The sequence below is a fragment of the Sarcophilus harrisii genome, chromosome 2 (assembly GCF_902635505.1).
Source record: "Sarcophilus harrisii chromosome 2, mSarHar1.11, whole genome shotgun sequence".
Lineage (NCBI taxonomy): Eukaryota > Metazoa > Chordata > Mammalia > Dasyuromorphia > Dasyuridae > Sarcophilus > Sarcophilus harrisii.
In genome coordinates, this window is record NC_045427.1 from 453,723,444 (window position 1) to 453,745,646 (window position 22,203).

Genomic DNA, 22,203 nt, shown 5'->3' on the forward strand with positions numbered 1-22,203 from the left:
TAAGTAAGAGATTTCCAGGAGCCAAGTTGGCAGGGCAAGCAGGAAATTACCTTAAATCTCCTGTATGTACCTCAAATAACCATAAAAATAAAAAATTCCAAAAAGGAATCCTAGAATATCAGAACCAGTAAAATGAGCAGGTAAAACAATTTTCTAGCCCAAGAAATTTGGAAGGTCAGAAAAGGCATATCTCACTCAGGTAAAAGGGGAATGCAGTCCAGGATGGGAAGCATGCAGGCAAATCAGCAGAAAGCCCAGCCTCAGCAAACTAAGGGGAAACATTAATGCCTGAATTAGGCAGACACAAGTACCCATACCCCCTATATGGGCAGAAGCCAGTAATCTGGCAAATGCCAAAATCTGGAACTCCAATTTATTTCAGTTTAGTCAGGCAAGAGGCAAACACCAGTGCTAAAATACCTCCTATCCATCCAAATGTCTCAGCAGAGCAAGTAAACAGGCAGGGAAACCTATCACAGGCTTCAGTATAGCTCCAAGCAAATAGGCAGATATTAATGCCTGGATTAGTCACACGAACAGGCAGGTGCCCTATATGACCAGAAGCCAGTGCCAGGTCACTCTCCACTCCATGATACTCAGCACACAGACAGATGCCAGCACTACAACTGACCCCCCCATGAGTCTCAAATTAGCACCAGGTAAGGTGCAAGACTCCTATGACCTCCAACACTTCCAACCACTTCCTATTCCAGGCCTCTGCAAAGCACCAGATACAACTCCTCTCCTGAAAGTTGGGGAACCTCAAGGAAATACCAACGCAACATTAAGTAAACAGAAAGAACCTACACCTTGAGGCAATAAGCTTGGGAGTTCCCCTTCCCACCCAGGAGCTGAAGTAAAATTTAAAAATAAAAGGAAGACTGGAAAAGATCAGTTAAAAGCAACAACAACAACAACAAAAAGAATCTGACCAAACAAGATTAATATAGTGACAGAGAAGATCAAGACACAAACACAGAAGAGGACAACAATTTCAAAACGTCTGTGCAAAGCCCCCAAAACAAGGAGGAATTGTTCTCCAGTACAGAAAAAAATTCAAGGAAGAACTCAAAAGGAAATTTAAAAATCAAATGAGAGAGGGTAGAAGAAAAATTGGAAAAAGAAATGAGTGACACAAGAGAATTATGAAAAAATAATCAACAGCTTGGAAAAAGAAAACAACTGCTTAAAAAGTAGAATTGGCCAAATGGAAAAAGAGATACAAAAGCTACCTGAGGAAAATAACTCCTTAAAAATTAGAATTGGACAAATGGAAACGAATGATTCTATGAGACATCAAGAATCAAATAAACAAAATTAAAAGAATGAAAAAATAGAAGAAAATATAAGATACCTCTCTGGGAAAAACAATTGATCTGGAAAAGAGATCCAGGAAACACAATATAAGAATCTTTGAACTACCTGAAAGCCATAATTAAAAGGAGGAATTGGATATCATACTTCAAAAAATTATCAAAGAAAACTGAACTGATATCCTAGAACCTTCAGAAGGAAATCCAAAATTAAAATTCCAAAGAATATTATAGACAAATTTCAAAACAATTGGGTTGAGAAAAAAAATGTTGCAAGCAGCCAGGAAAAACAATTCAAATATTCAAGAATCATAATCAGAATTGGGTAGGACTTAGCAGCTATCATGGTCATAGAAAGTAATATTACAGAAAGCAAAGAAACTAGAATCACCTACCTAGAAAACTGAATATAATACTTCAAGGAGAAAAAAAAAATGATTGTTCAATGAAATAAAAGGATTTCACATTTTCATATGAAGAAGACCAGAGCTGAACCAAAAAAAAAAAAAAAAAAAAAGATTTTCAATAGCAAGCCTTAAGAGAAGCATTAAAATTTAGGTAGAATTATCATTTTTATTATATTAGCAGTCTACCCATGAACAATTGATATTTTTTCCAATTGTTTAAATCTGATTTTATTTGTGTGAAGTGTTTTGTAATTGTGCTCATCTATAGTTCCTAGGTTTATCTTGGCAGATTCCCAAACATTTTATTTTGTCTAGTGTTATTTTAAATGGGATTTCTCTATCTTTTGCTGCTGGGCTTTACTGGTAATATATAAACATACCAATCTTATATGTGGGTTTATTTTATATTTTGAAACTTTCTTGAACTTGCTAATTGTCTCAAGTATTTTTTTAGTTCATTCTCTAGAATTCTGTAAGTATGCCATCCTATCATCTGCAAAGAGTGATAATTTTATTTTCTCATTGGCTACTGGAATTTCTTCAATTTCTTTTGTCTTTTCTTATTGCTAAATCTAATATTTCTAACACAATATTGAATAATAGAGATGATAATGGGTATCTTTGTTTCACCCCTGATCTTATTGGGAATGTTTCTCTCTTATCCCCATTATATATAACATTTGCTGATGGTTTTACATAGCTATTACTTATTATTTTAAAGAAAACTACATTTATTTCTATGCATTTTAGTGCTTTTATTAGGACTGAGTATTGCATTTTATCAAATGCTTTTTCTGCATATGATTTTTGTTAGTTTTTGTTATTGATGGGAAAGCTAGTGGATAAAGGACTAGCTCTGAAATCAGAAGAATCTGAGTTCAAATTCAGCCTCAAACACTTAATACTTATTAGCTGTGTAACACTGGGTAAATTACTTAATCGCAATTGCTTCAAAAAAAAAGATTAAAAAAAGTTTTGTTATTGATATGGTCAAGTATGCTTATCATTTTCTTCATATTGAACCAACCCTGCATTCCTGGTATAAATTCTATTTTGTCCTGGTGTATTATCTAGGTGATAAATTGCTGTAATCTATTTGCTAATATTTTATTTAAGATCTTTGAATCAAAATTCATTAGGAAAATTTGTCTAAAATTTTCTTTCTCTATTTTGGTTCTTCATGGTTTGTGTTTCAGCATCATATTTGTACCATAAAAGGAAATTGGTAGGACTTCTTCTTTGCCTATTTTTCCAAATAGTGTATATGATACTTGTAATTCTTAAGAACTGTATCACTAACAATACAAGTAGAAGGAGTATACATAAACAGAGGGTCCAGATATAAGATGGATTTTAAGGAATTTTTTTTAAAAGGGGGGGTAAGAAAGAGAATACATGGTATGCAGAAGGGAGAGGTAGAATAGGATAAATTATTTAACATGATTATTTAAGCACAAAAGACAGTGGTAGGCATTACTTGAAACTTACTCTCATAAGAATTGGCTTAAAGAGGGAATAAAATACACACTCAATTGAATAAAGAAATCTATCTTACTCAATAGGGAAGTAGGAAGGGAGAAGATTAAATAAGGGGAAGTGGGGGAGACTGACAGATTGGAAAGAAAATCAGGGAGGTGATAGACAGAAGCAAAACACTGCTGAGGAGAGAAGGAGTGAGAGGAGAGAGAATAAACAGAGGAAAATATGATGGAGAGAAACAAACAACTAGTGATCATAATTGTGAACATGAGTGGGAAGAATTTTCTCATAAAATAGAAGCAAAAAGCAGGGTCAGTGTAGTCAGAATCCCACAATATGTTGTTTACAAAAAACACGTTTGAAGCAAAGAAACATACACAGAATAAGAGTAAGAGGCTGGAAATAATACAAAACAATAATAAACAACAAGATAATACAAAAATAAAGCAAAACAATAGAGGAAAAACAGCCTCTATTATGTTTCAGCTGAAGTAAAAAATTAAAAATTTTTAAAAAGCTGGGGTAGCAATCCTTACCTCAGACAAAACCAAATCAAAATAGATCTAAATAAAAGACATAATAAAGAAGGAAAAAACATCTTCCTAAAAAGTACCATAAATAATGAAGTAATATCTATTTTTAAACATACATGCATCAATTGATAGAGCATCCAAATTCTTAAAGAAATTCAGTGAGATACAAGTAAAAATAGACAACAAAAAGTATGCTAAATCGGGGCCACAGTTATCCTCTCTCAGAACTTGATAAATCCAACCAAAAAATAAGCAAAAAAATTAAGGAGTTGAATAGAACTTAGGAAATTAGGATGTGACAAGCCTTTGAAGAAAATTGAATGGCAATAGAAAAGAATATACACTTTTTTCAGGAGTGTATGGCTCCTACACACACAAAAAAATGACCATATAATAGGACATAAAAATCTCAAATTCAAATGTAAAAAGGCAGAAGTAGTAAATATATCCTTTTCAGATAATAATGCAATACAAATTGTATTCCACAAAGTGCAGTGGAAATATAGATTAAAAATTAATTGGAATGGAGCAGTAATGAACTGAACCAGCTACGCCCAGCGAAAGAACTCTGGGAGATGACTAAAAACCATTACATTGAATTCCCAATCCCTATATTTTTGCCCACCTGCATTTTTTATTTCCTTCACAAGCTAATTGTACAATATTTCAGAGTCTGATTCTATTTGTACAGCAAAATAACGGTTTGGTCATGAATACTTATTGTGTATCTAATTTATATTTTAATATATTTAACATCTACTGGTCATCCTGCCATCTGGGGGAGGGGGTGAGGGGTAAGAGGGGAAAAATTGGAACAAGAGGTTTGGCAATTGTCAATGCTGTAAAGTTATCCATACATATAACCTAAAAATAAAAGGCTATTAAATAAAAAAATAAAAAATAAATTAATTGGAAACTAATGCTAAAGAATAAATGGATCCAAAAAAACATATAAACAATTGATAATTTCATTAAAGAGAATGGCAACCATGAGACAACATACCAAAATTTATAGGATTCAGCCAAAAGAGTACTTAGGGGGAAATTTCTTACATCAACAAAACAAAGAAAGAGAAGATCATTAAATTGGCTATGAAACTAAAAAAAGTTAGATTAAGAATAAATTAAAAATCCCCAACTGAGGACCAAATTGGAAATCTTAAAAAACAAAGATGAGATTAATAAAATTAAAAGTAAGAAAACTATTGAGTTAATAAATAAAACTAGAAGGTGGTTTTATGAAAAAAAATTAATAAGGCATAGGTCATTAATTAATTTGCTTGTATAAAAAGACAAGAGAAGCAAACCAAATATCAAATATGAAAAATGAAAAGGGTAAAGTCACTACCAATGAAGAAGAAATTAAAGAAATCATTAGTAAATATTTTACCCAATTATATGTCAGTCTGATGATCTGAGTGAAATCACTAAATATGTACAAAAATATGAATTGCCCAGATTAACAGATGAGGAAATAGAATGCCTAAATAATACTATCTTAGAAAAGGAAATTGAAAAAGTCATTAATGTACTCCCTAAATTAAAAACCCCAAGGCCAGATAGGTTCACAAGTGAATTCTACTAAACATTTAAAGACTAGTTAATTTCAATACATATAAACTATTTGGGGAAATGGGCAAAAGAGTCCTACAAATTCCTTGTATGACATAAATATGGTGCTGATACTCAAACCAAGAAGAGATAAAACAGAGAAAGAAAATTAAAGACTAATTTCCCTAATGAATATCAATACAAAATATTTAAACAAAATACTAGGAAGAATATTACAACAATATATCACATAGAAGATATACTATGGCTAGGTGAAATTTATACCAGGAATGCAGGGTTAATTCAATATTAGAAAAACTATCAACATAATTGGCCACATCAATAATAAAATCAACAGAAATCTTTATTAGCTCAATAGATGCTGAAAAAGCTTTTAACAAAATACAATATTCATGCCTAATAAAAACACCAGAGAGCATAGGAACAAATGGAATTCTCCTCAAAATGATAAGTAGCATCTATCTAAAATCACCAGCAAGCATTATCTATAATGGGGATATCACAGAAGCATTCCCAGTAAGATCAGGAGTGAAATAATATTACTACTATTATTCACTACTATACTAGAAGTGTTAATTATAGCAATAAGAAAATAAAAATAAATTTAAAGAATTATAATAGGCAATTAAAAATAAAACTATCACTCTTTGCAGATGATATGATTGAATATATTGAATTTTTAAAAGCTTTTGCACCAACAAAATCAATGCAACTAAGATTAGAAGGAAAGCAGAAGGCTGGAAAAACAATATTTTTAGCAAGTACCTCTGATAAAGACCTCATTTCTCAAATATATAGAGAACTGAGTCAAATTTATAGATACAAGCCAATCCCCAGTTGATAAATGGTGAAAGGATAAGAAAAGGAAGTTTTCAGATGAAGAAATAAAAGTTATCTATACTCTTAAGGAGGAAAAAAATGCTCTAAATCACTGTTAACTAGAGAAATGCAAATTAAAACAACTCTGAGGTATCATTTCACATGTATCAGATTGGGTAATATAACAAAAAAGAAAAGGATAAATGTTGGAGAGGATGTGGGAATATTGGGATATTATAATTAATGCATTACAACTAATGCATGGTTGCTGCAGTTGTAAACTGATCCAATCATTCTGAAGAGCAATTTGGATCTATTCCCAAAGGGCAATTAAATCGTGCAGATTTTTGATTTAACAATACCTCTACTGGGTCTGCATTCCCAGGGGTGGGGAAGACTTGTAGGTACAAAAATATTTATAGTAACTCTTTTTGTGGTGGCAAGCAATTGGAAATTGAGGGGATTCCCCAATGAGGAATGGCTGAACAAGTTATGGTATGTGAATGTCATGAAATAGTATTGTATTATAAGGAATGATGAACAGGCTGATTTCAGAAAAATCTGGAAAGATGTGCTTGAACTAATGCAAATTCAGATCAGGTAGTAAGGGAGAGAACTAGGATTTGAATCCCAGGCTTCTGACTTAAATCTCAGATATTTTATACTATACTCCTGAAGTTATAACAGGTCTGGTGGTTTTATAGGAGACCATCTCAAATACACTCTGACACTCTTGCCAACCCTTTCTTTTCAAACAATGGCTATCAATAACACCTGGGACACATTTTCCCCAAGGATTCCCTTCAAGAAATTAGCTATTTGGTCAATACCCCATAGCATATACCTGCCTCTCCTTTATTGACCATGAAGGTATAAATTCCTTCAGACCCCCTCCCTTTGGCCAAAAGGGGTAAATTCCAAAGTGTTTTGTAGATACCACTTTGTGAAGACCGAGTTAGCACCCTGGATGCCTTAGAATCAGCCGGAGTCAGGATAAGCAAAAGTCCTTGGTCTTTATTCTTGGTCTTCAGGGGTAGAAGTGAACAGGATAGACGCAGGATCTCCATGACCTTCCTTCTCTTTGTCTATCACCAAAGTGACTCTGGCTTGTCTTACTCCACCCCCTAATCCCTTCCACAATTCTTTGTATACACCAAAAGATCAAACCAGCACAGAATAGTGGGAAGGGCCATTTTCCAAGCATATGCTAATAGAGTATTGTCCAATCAGTAATTCGCCTTAAGTGCTCAGTTGTCCGACCTCAATGCATCAACTCAGAATTTCAGCCCTTTACACCACTTCCCTGAGCTAAGGCCCAGTGAGCAGATTTTGTCCTGAACTTGGCACAAAATTATCTTTTGCATCCTGGACAATCTAAACCCCTGGCAAGTGCATTGCTTTGACCAGCACCAGGTGGCCATTGAGGGATTTATGATTTGAGCTCTCCTTATTTTTCAGGGACCTGAAAGCCAACATCCATCATGTTTCTGAAATGTTCACAGTACCTATTCCTTGTATATTTCCATCACAAAACTCCAGTTCTGTACCCCACAAAGTAATCATGACACATAAGACTTGAGACAATCAATTTTAAAACTTCTCACAGGGCCTGTGGGAATAAGATCCTACTCAAGACCTAAAAATGATTATGTGATGTTCCAGGTCAGTATGTATATAAACTCTGCCTTTTCCCCAGGAAGATAAGCCCTCCTTCTTAGAGAGAAAAGGAGAAGAGGAACCTTCCATTTGCAAAGGTCATTTTCCTCACTCTGAAATTAATAAAATTTATGTTTGTGTCCTGCCTTTTCTGTCTCTGGCCTATTCTGTCTTGGCTCCAGCCATCCACAGGTTAGAGGCCAGTTCCAATTCACCTGATTACACCCACTTCACTACCCAAGCCTCACAGGTAACTTCCTGGGATACCAGGAACTTATACTAGAAATTTGTCAGGGGCAAAGGTGGGAGGAATACTGATTTTTATTAAACTTCACTGATTCCCTTCCTTGGATCCCTATTGCCTAAGGTTTCAAAGGCATCCGTGGGGGTTAGGCAAATTCTGGCATATTGACTTGTAACACTGAAAGAGACCTCAGATGCCTCTTAGTCCAACCCCCTTCATGAGGAAATTAAGACATAGGGAACTTAAATGACTTGCCTTAGATTACATAGGTAGTGTAAGTAGAAGAAACAGCATCTACCAGACCCACTAACTTTAGAGACTCTGTTCTTTCCACTACATCAATTGTATCTCTTTAGAAAGAGGAATACTTGGAGAAAACTGAGGGGAGTAGGGTTAGAAAACAAGAAGAGACTTGGGGAAAGGAGGAACAAGAGAAGAAAAGTAACCGTGTAATATAGTTCCTCAAACTCAAATCCTCAAAAATCTATCCCACTTCAAAGGTCATTTGTGGTCAGCTTCTGTTAAAAAATTCAATACCTGTGAGCCTCTACCAATATTTCTCTTTTCCCAGACCAATCAGAAAATACAACATAGAAACACAAAATATATAAATACAAACCAATAATGGAGTAGGGAGTATTAACAATGAGAGGAATCAAGAAACATTTCCTGAAGTAGGTGATGCCCAAATTGAGCTACCTAAACTTGGCTGAGAATTCCAATAAATAGATCAATGGAAAAGCATTTATCATGTGCCAGAGAATGTGCTGAACACTGAGGCTGCAAATAGAAGCAAGACAATTTTGCCCTCAAGGTGTTTATGTTTCAACACAGGAGGTGACACATAGAGAGGAGTAAAATTGGAAAGCAAAGAAGGAGGGGAGGGGAGATTATAGCAGAGAATATAGAGATGGGTAAAAAGGGGAATAGAAGGCTCAAAAGTGGGTGAAATAAGATGAAAATTTACCAGTCTGAACCCAGAGTGTGAGTAGTGGTAATTCACATTAGGATCAATCTAAGTAGAAGCCTTGAGAGCAGGGGCCATGTCAGTAGATGACTGAGAAGTGTATTTCAGTCTTAGTTCTGGAGTGATTTGGGACTATTTTAATCTTTGAGCTAAAGATAGACTTGACCCACAAATTTGGGAATATCTAAAAGGACATACAGTCCTTAAGAGAGCAAAACTGAGAGAAAGCAGAGAAGACCAAAGAACAGTCATGGGGAGACATAGAAAACATACTATATAACATACTATGTATCATTTAGTATCAAATAATATCACCTATTAAACATACATATGGTATAACCTTAGATACACTCTGTTATCTAGATGCCATCTCACCTAAAGTTATCATACAAGACATTGATAAGAAGTTACTGCCAGCCTCCAACAATGGGATCTTTGTCAGCTACCCTGATGCATTATCTATCAAACCAGTTACTAGTCAAAAAATCTGAGCCCTTATCCTTTTTATCCCATCATCCTATTCACCCTCTGTAAATTAGCTGCTATCTTTGGCCTGTAATATGAGGGTTGGAAGTAAGCCTCTGTGGCCTGGGTTCTGCAGTTGAAAGGGAGGAAGGTCTCACTCCCCAGTTGTCTCCTTATATAATCCACATTCTACCTGCATTCTTTGTGAGAGACTTGATCTAATGAAATAGAGGTTTTATAATTTTTTTTCCCCCTCAGATACCTACCTCTTTCCCAGCATTTCTTTAGGGACCTGAAAAGATTTCAACCAGATTACACAAGGCCTTTCTACATCCAAAAATCCTCAACACTATGTAAAGTTCTTTCACTGACCTTATCACAGACCATAGATACTCCACACAAAAGAACACAACAGTCTTCATGAAGGTAAATAACAACATAGTATACCAATAATTAAGCATCTGCGGTGGTCACTCACTCCACAAGTTCTTTTAGGTTCAAGCCTACTCCATATTGGTACTAAATATATCATACCATGAAAGTTAGTTACCTTGTAGAGATTTCTGACATAGAAATCTCATGAGAGTACTGCCAATACAAAAAGTTTAGAGTCCCTTCTACCACCCAATTACTGCCACACCCACCAAAAAAAAAACAATAAATATAACAAAATATAATCTATGTATTGGTTGAGAACAAAAATGAAATCAGTGGTAGTGTTATTACTACCACTATTATAATAGTCATTTCCTACTTATGTGATATTAAGCATATCATATAATTTCTTTAGGCCCTAGTTTCATTACCTGAGAAAACTGGATTAGATGGCTTCTGAAATCCTTTTCAATTCTAAGTCTACAATTCTTGAAGTAAGAGTGATGATTCATGATGTTCCTGGCTTCTGCATCTCTCTAGGAGATGAGATGAAAAGAGCAAGCCCAGAATGAGCATGGCTTTTAGATCAGCTGAAGTATAGTCCACTACTACTCTGCTCAGGTCCTATATTCCTGGTCATGCTCCTTCTTGCTAGATATGACTGTTCCTCAAATGCCTTCAGAGAGATTTACTGCCTTCCACTCTCCACATCAAATTGGAGGAATAATAGTGTTACTTTTCCTGCCCTTTATTTGGTGAATTTTTAACTAAGAAGTTCCAGCTCTGTTAACTGCAATAAACTATCTCCACAATCCAAGCAAATGAAGCACTGAGGCATCACCTGTAGGCACCATACTATCATTTTCTGAAGGAATGATTAGTTTGAAATTTAAGAATTCCAACCCTGTTACTGAAAAATCTCTCTTCAATCATGACTCAGAGCCCATTTTTTCCTCACACCTATTATTCTGACTAGAAACAAATAGGGTAAAAAAATTCTCTCCCACCTGCATACACCCCTAATTCAAAATAGCTAAAAAAGTAACTGGATGTCAGTTATAATTTTATATTCCAAGGTGGCTAAGCAGGCAAGAGTTTATCAAGGTCAAGAGTCCTAAAATCTAATTGTAGACTTAGTGATTGACATTATTAGAGTAATTAGGAAACTATTGGCAATCTTAAAGAATGCAAGAATGTTTGCAATGGAAATAAAAAGGAATTGACTGTTTGGAGAGATATAGATATCTATAGATATAGTTTGGTGATAGGATTAGGCTAACATAGGAGATTAGGGAGAAGTTGGAGTCAAAAAGAATACTAGGATTCAGAAAACTTAGTACCTCTGGGAAAAAATAGGGAAGTCAAAAAGGATAAGGATTTTTAGATATGCTTAACTTGTGGAACTTAGGAAAGCGATTGGAAATGTTATTCTAAAGTGCTGCAATTTTAGTGATAACATTTTAGTTATCTCCTTTCTCTGTGGGTGAAAGAATAAGTTGTGGGAAATAAGTAAGTTGATGAACTGGGAAGTTATGATATCTGGGAGAATATTAATATGCACATTGAAGTTCCCTAGTATGAGGGCAGGAGTTGGAGAGAAAAGAAAAATTATTGTCAACCACGTACTGAATTCATTGAGGAAAGAAAAGCAATAAACTGGAGGTCTGTGGACAACTGCCATGATTTTGAATGGGTGATATATATGAATTACAGGAACCTTAAAGGAGAAGTTACTTACTGAATAAGGGTGATAGAAAGAGAACCAAGAAGTGGCAGTGGAGAGTCTCCTCACTCGTACTGCAGGGTAAGGTGGAATAAGTTGAGGAGAAACCAGTACTTAGAAAAGATGGTCAGGGAGCTGTGTCATCAGGAAGAATCCAGGTCTCAGTGAGAGCCAGAAAATGAAAGGGGTAAGAAAAGCAAAGACTAAAAGCAAATTAGTTGTCTGTAGAACAAGCATTCCAGAGGGCATAATAAAAGGGTAAGTAGTTTTTGGTTGGGCCTTTGGGAAAGTGGGTTAAAGAAAACAGAAACAAGAAATCGGACAATAGGAAATGGGGAATGAGGTTTGGATAATGACTTAAAAGCTTTAAAAATCACTGGGATGGGAAGGATATATCAAGGGAAATATTCATTGATCATTAAGTGAAAAATTCAGAGAGATTTTCAAAGACAATTTTCTGACTTTTTGTATGTCATTTGCTGACTGATTCCACAAAACTCCAGAAAAATTCCCATTTAATTTCTTATGCCAATCAAAACCACAAAGAGGGGGAATCACAATGTGAAAGGGATAACTTTACTGACTTCTCTAAGTCTACTCCTTGAAGGAAAGGGCTTGCCTTTGTATCCCTGCTGCCTTGAATAGGGAACCAAGATGACAAGGTAGAGGAAGCATTACAGCTAAATATTCCCAAAATTCTTCTCCAAACAACTTTAAAATAAAGCATCAAATCAAAGAATCAGACATTTTCCCAATCCAAGACAATTTAGGAAGTCGAAGAGTTCTGTAAACACTAGAATGGGGCCCAGAATGCATGTTACAGTAATACCAGTCATGAACTGCAGAAGTAGCTGCAGTAGCAGCAGCAGCTTCAGGAACTCTCTGCCCAGAGATGAAAAGGAAATTTTTAAAACTTGTCAGAAAGATATTATAGGGGACTCCAATACTAGGACTTGTCCCAAAATCATTTGCCCTATCCAGGTCTGGGTCACAATTCCAGGGCAGAGAGGGATGCTAGTACCTGTGGCTACAAGAGAGATGGAGTCCTTCCTGGGTAAGAAGAGTATAGACCAGGAGGGCAGCGATCACACTTCTCCATAGATCACACCACATTCAATGCACTAAAAACTTATAAATTTCTAGAAGTAGCTGCGATTTTTATAGCAACAGAGGGATACTGATGAGGAGAGAGAAGGCTGAAGCTTAGAACAGTGACCTCTCTTCAGATTAGCAGAATCCAATTTTAACATAAAGCTTCAAGTCAAGAAATAGGCTAGAAAAATGAGCAAACAAAAAAAGAACTTGATCATAAAAATCAAGACAAAAACTCAAAAGAAGACAATGACATGCTGGGGATGGGGGGAAGCTATAAGCTAAGCCACAAGCAAAAAGATGCAGATTGTGTCAAAATCAACAAGAATTCCTGGAAGAACCGAAAAAAGAGGGGGATGGGGGCTTAAAATTAAATAAAAGCAGTAGAGGAAATATTGATAAAAGAACTGAAAGTGTTGCAAGAAATTTTTCTTTTACTTTTTTTTCCTACTTATTTAAAAAAACAGAATAGAAAAAGAAAATAAAACAAAACAGAACATTGTCATGTGCCCAGAAGAACATCAGGAAGGATTCAAAATATATAACAATAAATTACCAGTTCAAGAAAGGATATATAAAAGTAGAAGAAATTATACTCATGAGTGCCCATTTTTCCTTTGCTTACTTGTAGGTTGTTTTTTGTTCTCTGCTGAACATACATTCCCAGGCAGGCTATAGTTAAGCACAGATATTTTTATATATAGATATATACATACATACACACACATACACACATACACATATACATATACATTCCCACTCATTCACAGACCCACACACATATACACATATCTATATACACACATACATGGAGCAATATGCATACATATCTACATTTACACACATACACATTTATCCATATGTCAACAGGCATCTGTAAGATTAATCTAGTTTCAGAATTCCCATTCAACAGACATAGTCTTAAAGAGGGGGATATAGATTTATTACTACTCAGAAACTTGATTTAAACAAGATATAAGGAAATGAAACTTATGACAGTAAGGCACAACTAATAAACACAATCACCAAGATACTATAAGAAATACATAGACAACTTACAACTTACATCATCACCACTACAAGGAAGCACTAACATCTGAATTCAAACACCTGGGAGAACCTGGATCATAGCTATCCAGAGTCTCGAGTGGGAGACTTTGTTAGGCAAGTGACACCAAGCTTCCTGAGTTCTCAAAATCCCTTCCCACTAAGGAGTTTTTATAAACTGAAAACAAAGAAGGCCCTACACTAAGTATTCTCATTTGATACCTGACCCTTGAGACAGAGCAGTCCCCTCAGGTACAGGGATGTTCCATCCCAAGAGACCCATCAAAGAATATATGTTTATTCCTTTAGCATTATGTTTATTCCAGGAACTGACCAGGTTTCTGAGATAACCACAGGCCTACCATAAAGGATGTTCATTAATTAAGGCTCCAAGAAGATGGTCAATCTTCCTACTACTTCCTGAGATGCTATTAGATAACTGGGAGCATAGTCTAAATTCTCAGCAAACAAATTTACACAAACGCATGCCTGAGACTTACTGGGATTTCTTACTTATAGTTTTAAAACAATGACTGACATATAGATTTTTGTCTTGATTGAATCTTTAAGTTTGACTTTGTCTAAGATCAATGATTACTAGCCACACTTTTTTTTTCTTAATAAATCCTACTCCTGATTCTTATTGTAGTGTTTATGCATATCTCTTCTTTCCTATCCCTACTAACTCTTCTTGTTTTATTCTGCTCCTTAACTTGCCTTGCTATTACTTACCCTCCTTCTCTCTGTGAATCCCTCCCTTTTCTTCTTTCCCCACTCTTTGCTTCTCCCTCCACCCATCCCAATCTCCTTATTACTTTACAGATTTTAGAGGGTGAAATACTCTCTAAAATATATAAAGATAAAAAATATAAATATAAAAATATATATATACCTTCATAGTATATGAGTAGTGTTGCCTGTTTAACCTATTTCCAATGTAAGTTAATCTCCAGCCTGGGTTTTTTTTTAATAATCTTATTAGTTTGTACCAGGAGGACCCCTGTTCTGCCCCAAGTCTTCTTGATTTTTCACTAGTATATGTTCTCCCTGAGGCACAAATTTGTTCTGCTTAAGGGGAAAGCTGGAGAGCTTAAAATTTATTGACTTCCTCTGTCATCTTCCCAGAATCTTCCTTGATGCAAGAAAGTTAAGGGGGGGAAAGAATTAACAGTTTGGTAAAAAGAGACACAAATAATACTGAAGAAAATAGCATCTGAAAAAAACAGAATTGACCAAATGGCAAAAAAATTACAAACATCACTAAAGAAAAAAAAATCCTTAAAAATTAGACTTGGCTAAATTATTTTTTAAAAAGGGGAGAGGGGTGTAAAAATACATTTATGGAAAAATAACTCCTTATAAAGCAGAAATGGCTTAATAGGGAAAAAGTTACAAAAGCTCACTGAAGAAAATAATTCCTTAAAAATCATATTTGAGAAAATGAGAACTAATGACTCCATGAGATATCAGGAAACAATAAAACAAAGTCAAACAATGATAAAAATAGAAGAATATGTGAAATATCTCATAGGAAAAACATCTGACCTAAAAAATAGATCAAGGAGAAATAATTTAGGAATTATTGGACTACCTGAAAATAATGATAAAAAAAGCCTCATTAAATTTTGAGAAATTAGAGAGGAGATCCTATGAAGAATATCAACAAAAATATCATAGCTAAATATCAAAAAAAGAAAAAAAAACAGCTCAAGGAAAAAATATTGCAAGCAACAAGAAAAAAATTCAAATATGGCAGAGCCAAAATGAGAATCACACAAGACCCAACAGAAGCTATATTAAAAGACCACAGGTCTTGGAATATGTCTATCAAAGAATAAAAGAACTGGGGTTGCAGCTGAAAATATCATACCCAACAAAATTAAGCATAATCCTGAATGGAAGGGGGGGCATTTAATAAACCACCAGACTTTCAGGATTTTGTTGCAAAAAGAGCTGAATTTAATAGAAAATTTGTCATATAAGATCCAAGAGAAATATGTTGAACATCAAAGACTTATTACAAGGGACTCAGTAAAGCTAAACTTTGTATATATATGGAGATGTAAACTGCATGTCTAAGATTGTCATTAGTAATTGGATAGTTCAAAAGAAAGATTGGGATAGAACTGAGTATGATGTGATTCTAAAAAAGTAAAATTATATAGGAAAAGGTAACAAGAGTAATTAAACAAATGAAGTGACACAGAGAAGTTAGATGTAGGAGAGCTGGTAGTTGTGGAATCCAACTCTCATTGGGAATGGGTTAAAAGGCAACAGTACAAATATATCCAGAAGAGTATAAAAATCTTCAAAATTCGGGATAAGAGGCTAAGGGCTGAGGGGATAAGGGAGTTATTTTTAGAGGGAACTCTATTCACATCAGATCTGGATTAAAGAGAGAACAACTGATTTATTTAGGAAGGAATAAAAGTCTTAAATTTATAAAGAAATTAAGAGTGTGAGAGAATAGGATAAGGTAGGGAGATATAGAAGGGTATGTAAATTAAGAGGAATGAGATAATGTAATGTCCTGGTTAGCTTTCTGGAGGTCTTCTAGAATGGGTCTTGGTTTCAGTGGAGGGATGCAAGAGGCAGGAGAGCCACCACGAGGGTCTTTTTCTTCGAGTCTGTCTCCCTCCCAGATCTCTTAGCTCTTATATACTCTAAGTACATCATCATAGGTGTCAATCTTGTAGAATAGGTGTCAACTTATAGAACTATACTAAGTACTAAGTACATGTAAACTAGAGAATCATTACATTAATTTTACTGTTAACACCTTATTTGGGGATTAAATCAATCATAATGAGATAGAGAACTATTAATCACCATGTTAAATTAAATAACCATTGTCTTATCAATTCCACTGAATTAACACTTTCTTTCAAGTATACTTTTCCAAAGTTCTAGCTCTCTACAAGATAAAAAGGAAACAACACATATATTTGGAAGACTATGAAAGTGTTCTCAACTCAGATAGAAACAAGAGGGCAAAGGAAAAGAGTCAGGAGAGAGGATAAGGGAGGGATCCTTGGAGGAAGGGAAGGTTAAGTAATAGAAGGGCAATGATGTTGTTTCTTAGTTCTTTGTTACCTATATACCTAGTAACCTTTGTTACTAGTTACTACTAGTTCTTAGTACCTTTGTAACCTTAGTTACCTTTGTTACCTAACAAACAAGTTTGTTAAACTTGTTTAAAATCATAATTTCTCATCTAATACTGCTTGTCTTGAACTATCTATTTTCCAGACTTACCTGTAGAATTACAGTTGCCAGGTTCATTAAACATCTCACAGTTAACCAAAAGCAAGTAATTTAACAGGACTTTTAATAGAAGTGTACCAAATCCTGGTGAAATAAAACAGTGTTTATTTTATAACCAAGTATAAGAAATAGACCAGGTGTGCCCAGGTGTGATCACATACCTGGTCCATAATCTATGCACCCCTGTGATTTTTTTAAGTGAAGACTTGGCAGAGGTGATGGAGATAAACCTGAATGGATGAGACATGAGATGAACTTGATCTCTGGGGAAAAGATGCCATGAAATACTAATTCAAAAAAACAAGAGATGAGATCCCAAAAGATCAGACTCCTATTTCCATTGGCATGTCAAAGGCTATTAAAATTTCTTGCAATTATAACTGATGCCTATTGGGTGTTTTAAACTTTAAAGTATGCATTGTGTTGTTTCAGCCTCCCAATAATCCTATTGGATTGTTATTATTAATTCTATTTTAGAGGAGAGGAAGTTGAGGCTGAGACTTTAATACCCAGCTCCTATGTAATACGAATGGGTTTTAAAGATAGGTCTTCCTGACTCCAACTCTAGCTCTCAATTCACTAGGTAATATTGCCTCCCATTGTAATTTCCTTGTGTTTATTCTTTTTGCCACTGTTGCCCAGTATTTATAAACAGGGGCAGAACACCTCAAAAGAGCTCTGATCTTTTTTCAGGGAATGAAAGAGAGAAAGAGAAGCTAGGGAACTGTCCCAATGGGATTGGAACACAGGTGAAAGAATCCATAGTACCAGCAAAGAAGGAGAGAAATGAAACAATCTCTGAGATCCAGAGATAATGAAATAAGGGGATGGCTTGAAGGGTTCCCTAGCACTCAGAAGTGACATCATTTACTAGTAAAAAAAAAAAAAAAAAAAAAAAAAACACAATTCTCCAATGCTCTGAGGAATGACCAAGCTGGAGTTGGGAATCCCTGGACCTTCAGAAAAGTAATAAAGTTGAGAGCCAGAGAGAAGAAATAAATTCAAAAAATAGAGGAAAATGGAAAACAAGTAATACAGAAAAAGAAATATGTATGAATCTATGACTCTGTCTTATATATATCTTTCTTTTTATCCACAGTGATGAGTATATATTGTATGTTAGAGACTATGTGTGATCTTTGACCATTAAATTATAAATTAGATTTAATGGCTAATGGCAACCTTCAAGTTCTATAGTTAGGACATCCCCAATTTTTATTCCCCCAGAATTCCCCTATTTCTGGCTGAGAGAAAAAACACAACCACATCTGAATTGCAGGGAGTTTATTGAAAAGATTCTTATGCCAGCTGCCATTTTGCACCCCATGTGAGGGGAAAAGGAGCACTGGGTAGGGGAAGCACTATTGATTTAAGGGCTACGCATCTTCTCAGGTCAGTTGCCAAGTGTGAAGATTTAAGATCCAGTCAGACATTCAGCTGCTGAATAGTTCCCATTTACAAAACTTATAGTTGATTATTTTTGTCTGCAAAGAGAAACCAACAGTTTACAAGCCATCCAGGAACAATACAAACATCTCTACAAAATAAAGTTGCAAGAACATTATTAAAGAACAAGAATAATTATATAATAGGAAATACATAATAGGAAAATTTAAATTATAATAGGAAAAACAATGTTATTAAATATTGGGAAAAAAGAAAATGACATTGGGACTAAAATTTTTATTAAGAAATAAAATTAGTCTTTGGAGAGTTAATGGAGGCTCTTGAGTTGGGAAATAAAATTTTGTTTAAAGAAAAGAACCTTGGTTATGCCGTGCAAGATAGATTGTCAGGTGTCAAGAGTAGAAACAGAGAAACATGAGTTGACAAAATGCCAGACTAAAGACAATGGGAATAGAAAAAAAGAATAGATAGGAGGGGGAAAGGAGAAAGGCGATTGAGGAAAGGAAGCAAAGGAATTCGTTGAGTAGGAAAAGAACAGATGGAAACTGAGGGAAAAGGCAAAAGTAACTCCAAGGTTACAGGCTTGTGACACTAGGGAAATGCAATAATATTGAGAGCAAGAGAGTACAGAGGAGATTTTTAGAGGCTATAGTGGGGGAAATGCACCAATAGTAAAAGAATGGACTTCCGAGTTAGAATTAGGCTTAATTTTTCTTTGGCCTTTCTGTCAAATTACTCCACCAAAATTCTTTCTCCAAAGTCACATCCTCATTGTCAAAACCAATGACCTTTCTTTGTTCTCACCCTTGGAATTAGAGCTAAGATTATAAGAAGCCAGTGGATCATCTTCCTTAACTCAAATCTAACCTTGGACAGCTGCCAAAGGCACATAATCTTGTTTACCTCAGCTACTCATCTGTGATATGAGTTGGAGAAGGAAATGGCAAACCATTCCACTAAACTTTGCCAAGAAAAACATAAAATCATAAAGAGTTGGATGGGACTGAAATGACTGAACAACAAACTACTTATCTGAATATATGACATCAAAAGATCAGAGATTCAGAAGTACAAAGGAATCCTTAGATTATCTAGTGCAAATTCATTTTAAAGATCAGGAAAATGAAACCCATTAACCTTAGACTTGCCCAAAATCATATATATAAGACAAGAGCTAGATTTAAACTCAGAACCTCTAACTATATCTAGTTCTCTTTCCTTCACAACATCCAGTTACACTGAAAGTTGAGCTTTCCCATTCCCATCCAATCTCCCCATCTGACCCCCAATTCATTCTTCATATCAATACATTATAAACTTTTGCATGCATGTCTTCCTTATTTAAAAAAAAATCCTACATATGTCCTAATTACTTAACAAATAATTTTAAACTACTGACTGATATTCAATGCCTTCCATAATCTGATTCCAATTTAATTGTTCAAGTCTTATACTACTCCCCATCTTTATTCCAATGAAACTGAACTATTTTCCACCACCATCCCTTGTCTTGCCTCAATATAATTCAAATGAAATGTTATGCAAAGTACTTCATATATCTTAAAGTACTTCCTCAAACTCTTTCTGTTAAGATCCCTTCCTTTAAGCCCCTATTCAAAGAGGGACATTCTCTCAGTCTGTTTGACAAGTGACAGTAATCTTTCCCATCTCAAATTTCCTATAATACTTGATCTAAACCTCACAACCTTACTTGAGTAAATACTGAATCCTTTTCCACTGTTAGAATGTAGATTCCTTGAGGGCGGAAATTGAAGCATTTTTATTTTGTATTGTCACTTAGCTATTATAACAGCAAGCTATTATATAGTGGGTACTGAGTAAATGTTGAATTACATGGTACTTCTAGGTACAGAAATGAACAAAGCCCATTAGATTGCATCTCCTCGTTCATATTTTCAATAATTAAATTATATATTTTTTTCTTCCTCTGAGACTAGGGTGGAGGTGGTAAAGCTGAACACAAGACATTGATGACTCTTTGCACTTACAAAAATAGCATGAAGCCCTCTCTGAGCCAGAGTTTGGGCTATGAAAGAATCCAGAAAAAAATTTTCATCTGTGGATAAATACACACAAATACACACACGCACATGCAATCTCTCTCTCACATACACACAGAATTAGAATTACCACTAAATTGACAGCAGCATCCTTGTCTTCCTTTGTCAGTTTTGCATCAACACAGGCTTTCAGTATTTTGGCATTTTCTATAATTGCTGGGTTTTCCGTGTGTTTCTTTACTATATCTGTGTATTCCTTAGATGTGCCGTTAATAAATGCATAGACATCTTCTGACACAGCTGGGCATAATCCACAGTCTGGAAAGGATAACAAACTACCAATTAGTTTCCTGAGGAGATCTGACCACCTTGTACCCAGCATTAGGATTACTCTCAAACCACATGTATGGGGGCCCAGCCTGACAAGGTCTCCACCCTACACATACACACACACATATATACACACACACACACACACACACACACATACACACACACTCACACACACTCTCACACATATACACACACACATGCATACTCAAACACACTCTCCACACATATACACACTGTAACACATACACTCTCATACACACACTCACACATACACACACACACTCTCACTCACACATACTCTCACACATACACACTCACACATGAACACTCAAACACACTCTTATACACACACTCCCACTCATACACACTCACACATACACACACATGCACACTCAAACACACTGTCATACACACACTGTAACACACACACTCTCATACACACACTCACACATACACACTCTCACTCACACTCATACATACTCTCACACATACACACTCACACATGCACACTCAAACACACTGTCATACACACACTCACACAGAACACACTGTAACACACACTCACTCTCTCAGACACACACTTTCACATACACAAACACACACACACACACACACACACACACAACACACCAATGTATCAGCCCCACTTGCCACATGCTTCTCTCCCGTGGCAGCAGGTGCTAGTTAAGAAGCCTGTTCTCATGGGCACCTACCCACTGGTAACTGCAACAGCATGGCAATGCCACTGAGCAGCATGAAAACCGCTGTTGACTTCATGGTGCAAGTATGAGTACATTCCATCCTATCCAGAACTATATATACTGCATGAGGGGTGGCTCAAGGTAAGCCCTAGGGCTTCAGACCAACTCCCTCCCCTTTCTAAAGATCCAGTTTCAAGCTATAAACTCTAGAAAAACAATGATGGGGCACATGACTAAGCTATGAAAACTACTCAGAGATTAGAAAAAAGATAAATCATTCAGTCAACATCATTACCTAAGTTCCCTGAGGGCCAACTAATTTTTCCTATTCTAAATGGAAACAGGGAGTGGAAATATACTGTGAGCTTTCAGAGATGGAGGTTTGGGCTCAATGGCTTTTCACTGGAAGGATCCCCATCCTGGATCCACCACATTTCCCTAACAGGACTACACCCCTCTTTACCTCTCTGTTGGGATTTCTCTGCTAGGAGATTTCTCTGCTAGGAACTTTATCTCTCTCTCTGCCAGAACTCCTTTGCTAGACCTTTACTTCTCTGTCGGGACCTTGCCACTAAGGAAGTCAGTCTCCAAAGGCTGACTTCCCAGTGCCAATAAACTTCTTTTGCCAGTCTAACTTTTTGGTTAGTAAATTCTTTTACGAAGGACCTGCGCCAACCAGAAGGGGCTCCCATAACTCTCTGCCCTGCACCAAACCTCATCAAAGTGGCTGCCTTCATGTATTTAAAGGACTGTCGTATAAAAGACAAATTAGATTTGATCTGCTC

General features: G+C 35.6%; 1 protein-coding gene across 1 annotated transcript; it reads right to left on the reverse strand.

Moving 5' to 3' along the window:
• Positions 1-18,225: 18,225 nt before the first annotated feature.
• LOC105749240 (major allergen I polypeptide chain 1) lies at positions 18,226-21,554 on the reverse strand. Its single transcript, XM_012540974.3, has 3 exons — positions 21,431-21,554; positions 20,515-20,702; positions 18,226-18,440 (listed from the first exon to the last, which is right to left on the reverse strand). Exons 1-3 carry the CDS (start codon positions 21,516-21,518, stop codon positions 18,390-18,392), a joined length of 327 nt encoding a protein of 108 aa, XP_012396428.2. The 5' UTR covers positions 21,519-21,554; the 3' UTR covers positions 18,226-18,389.
• Positions 21,555-22,203: the final 649 nt, after the last annotated feature.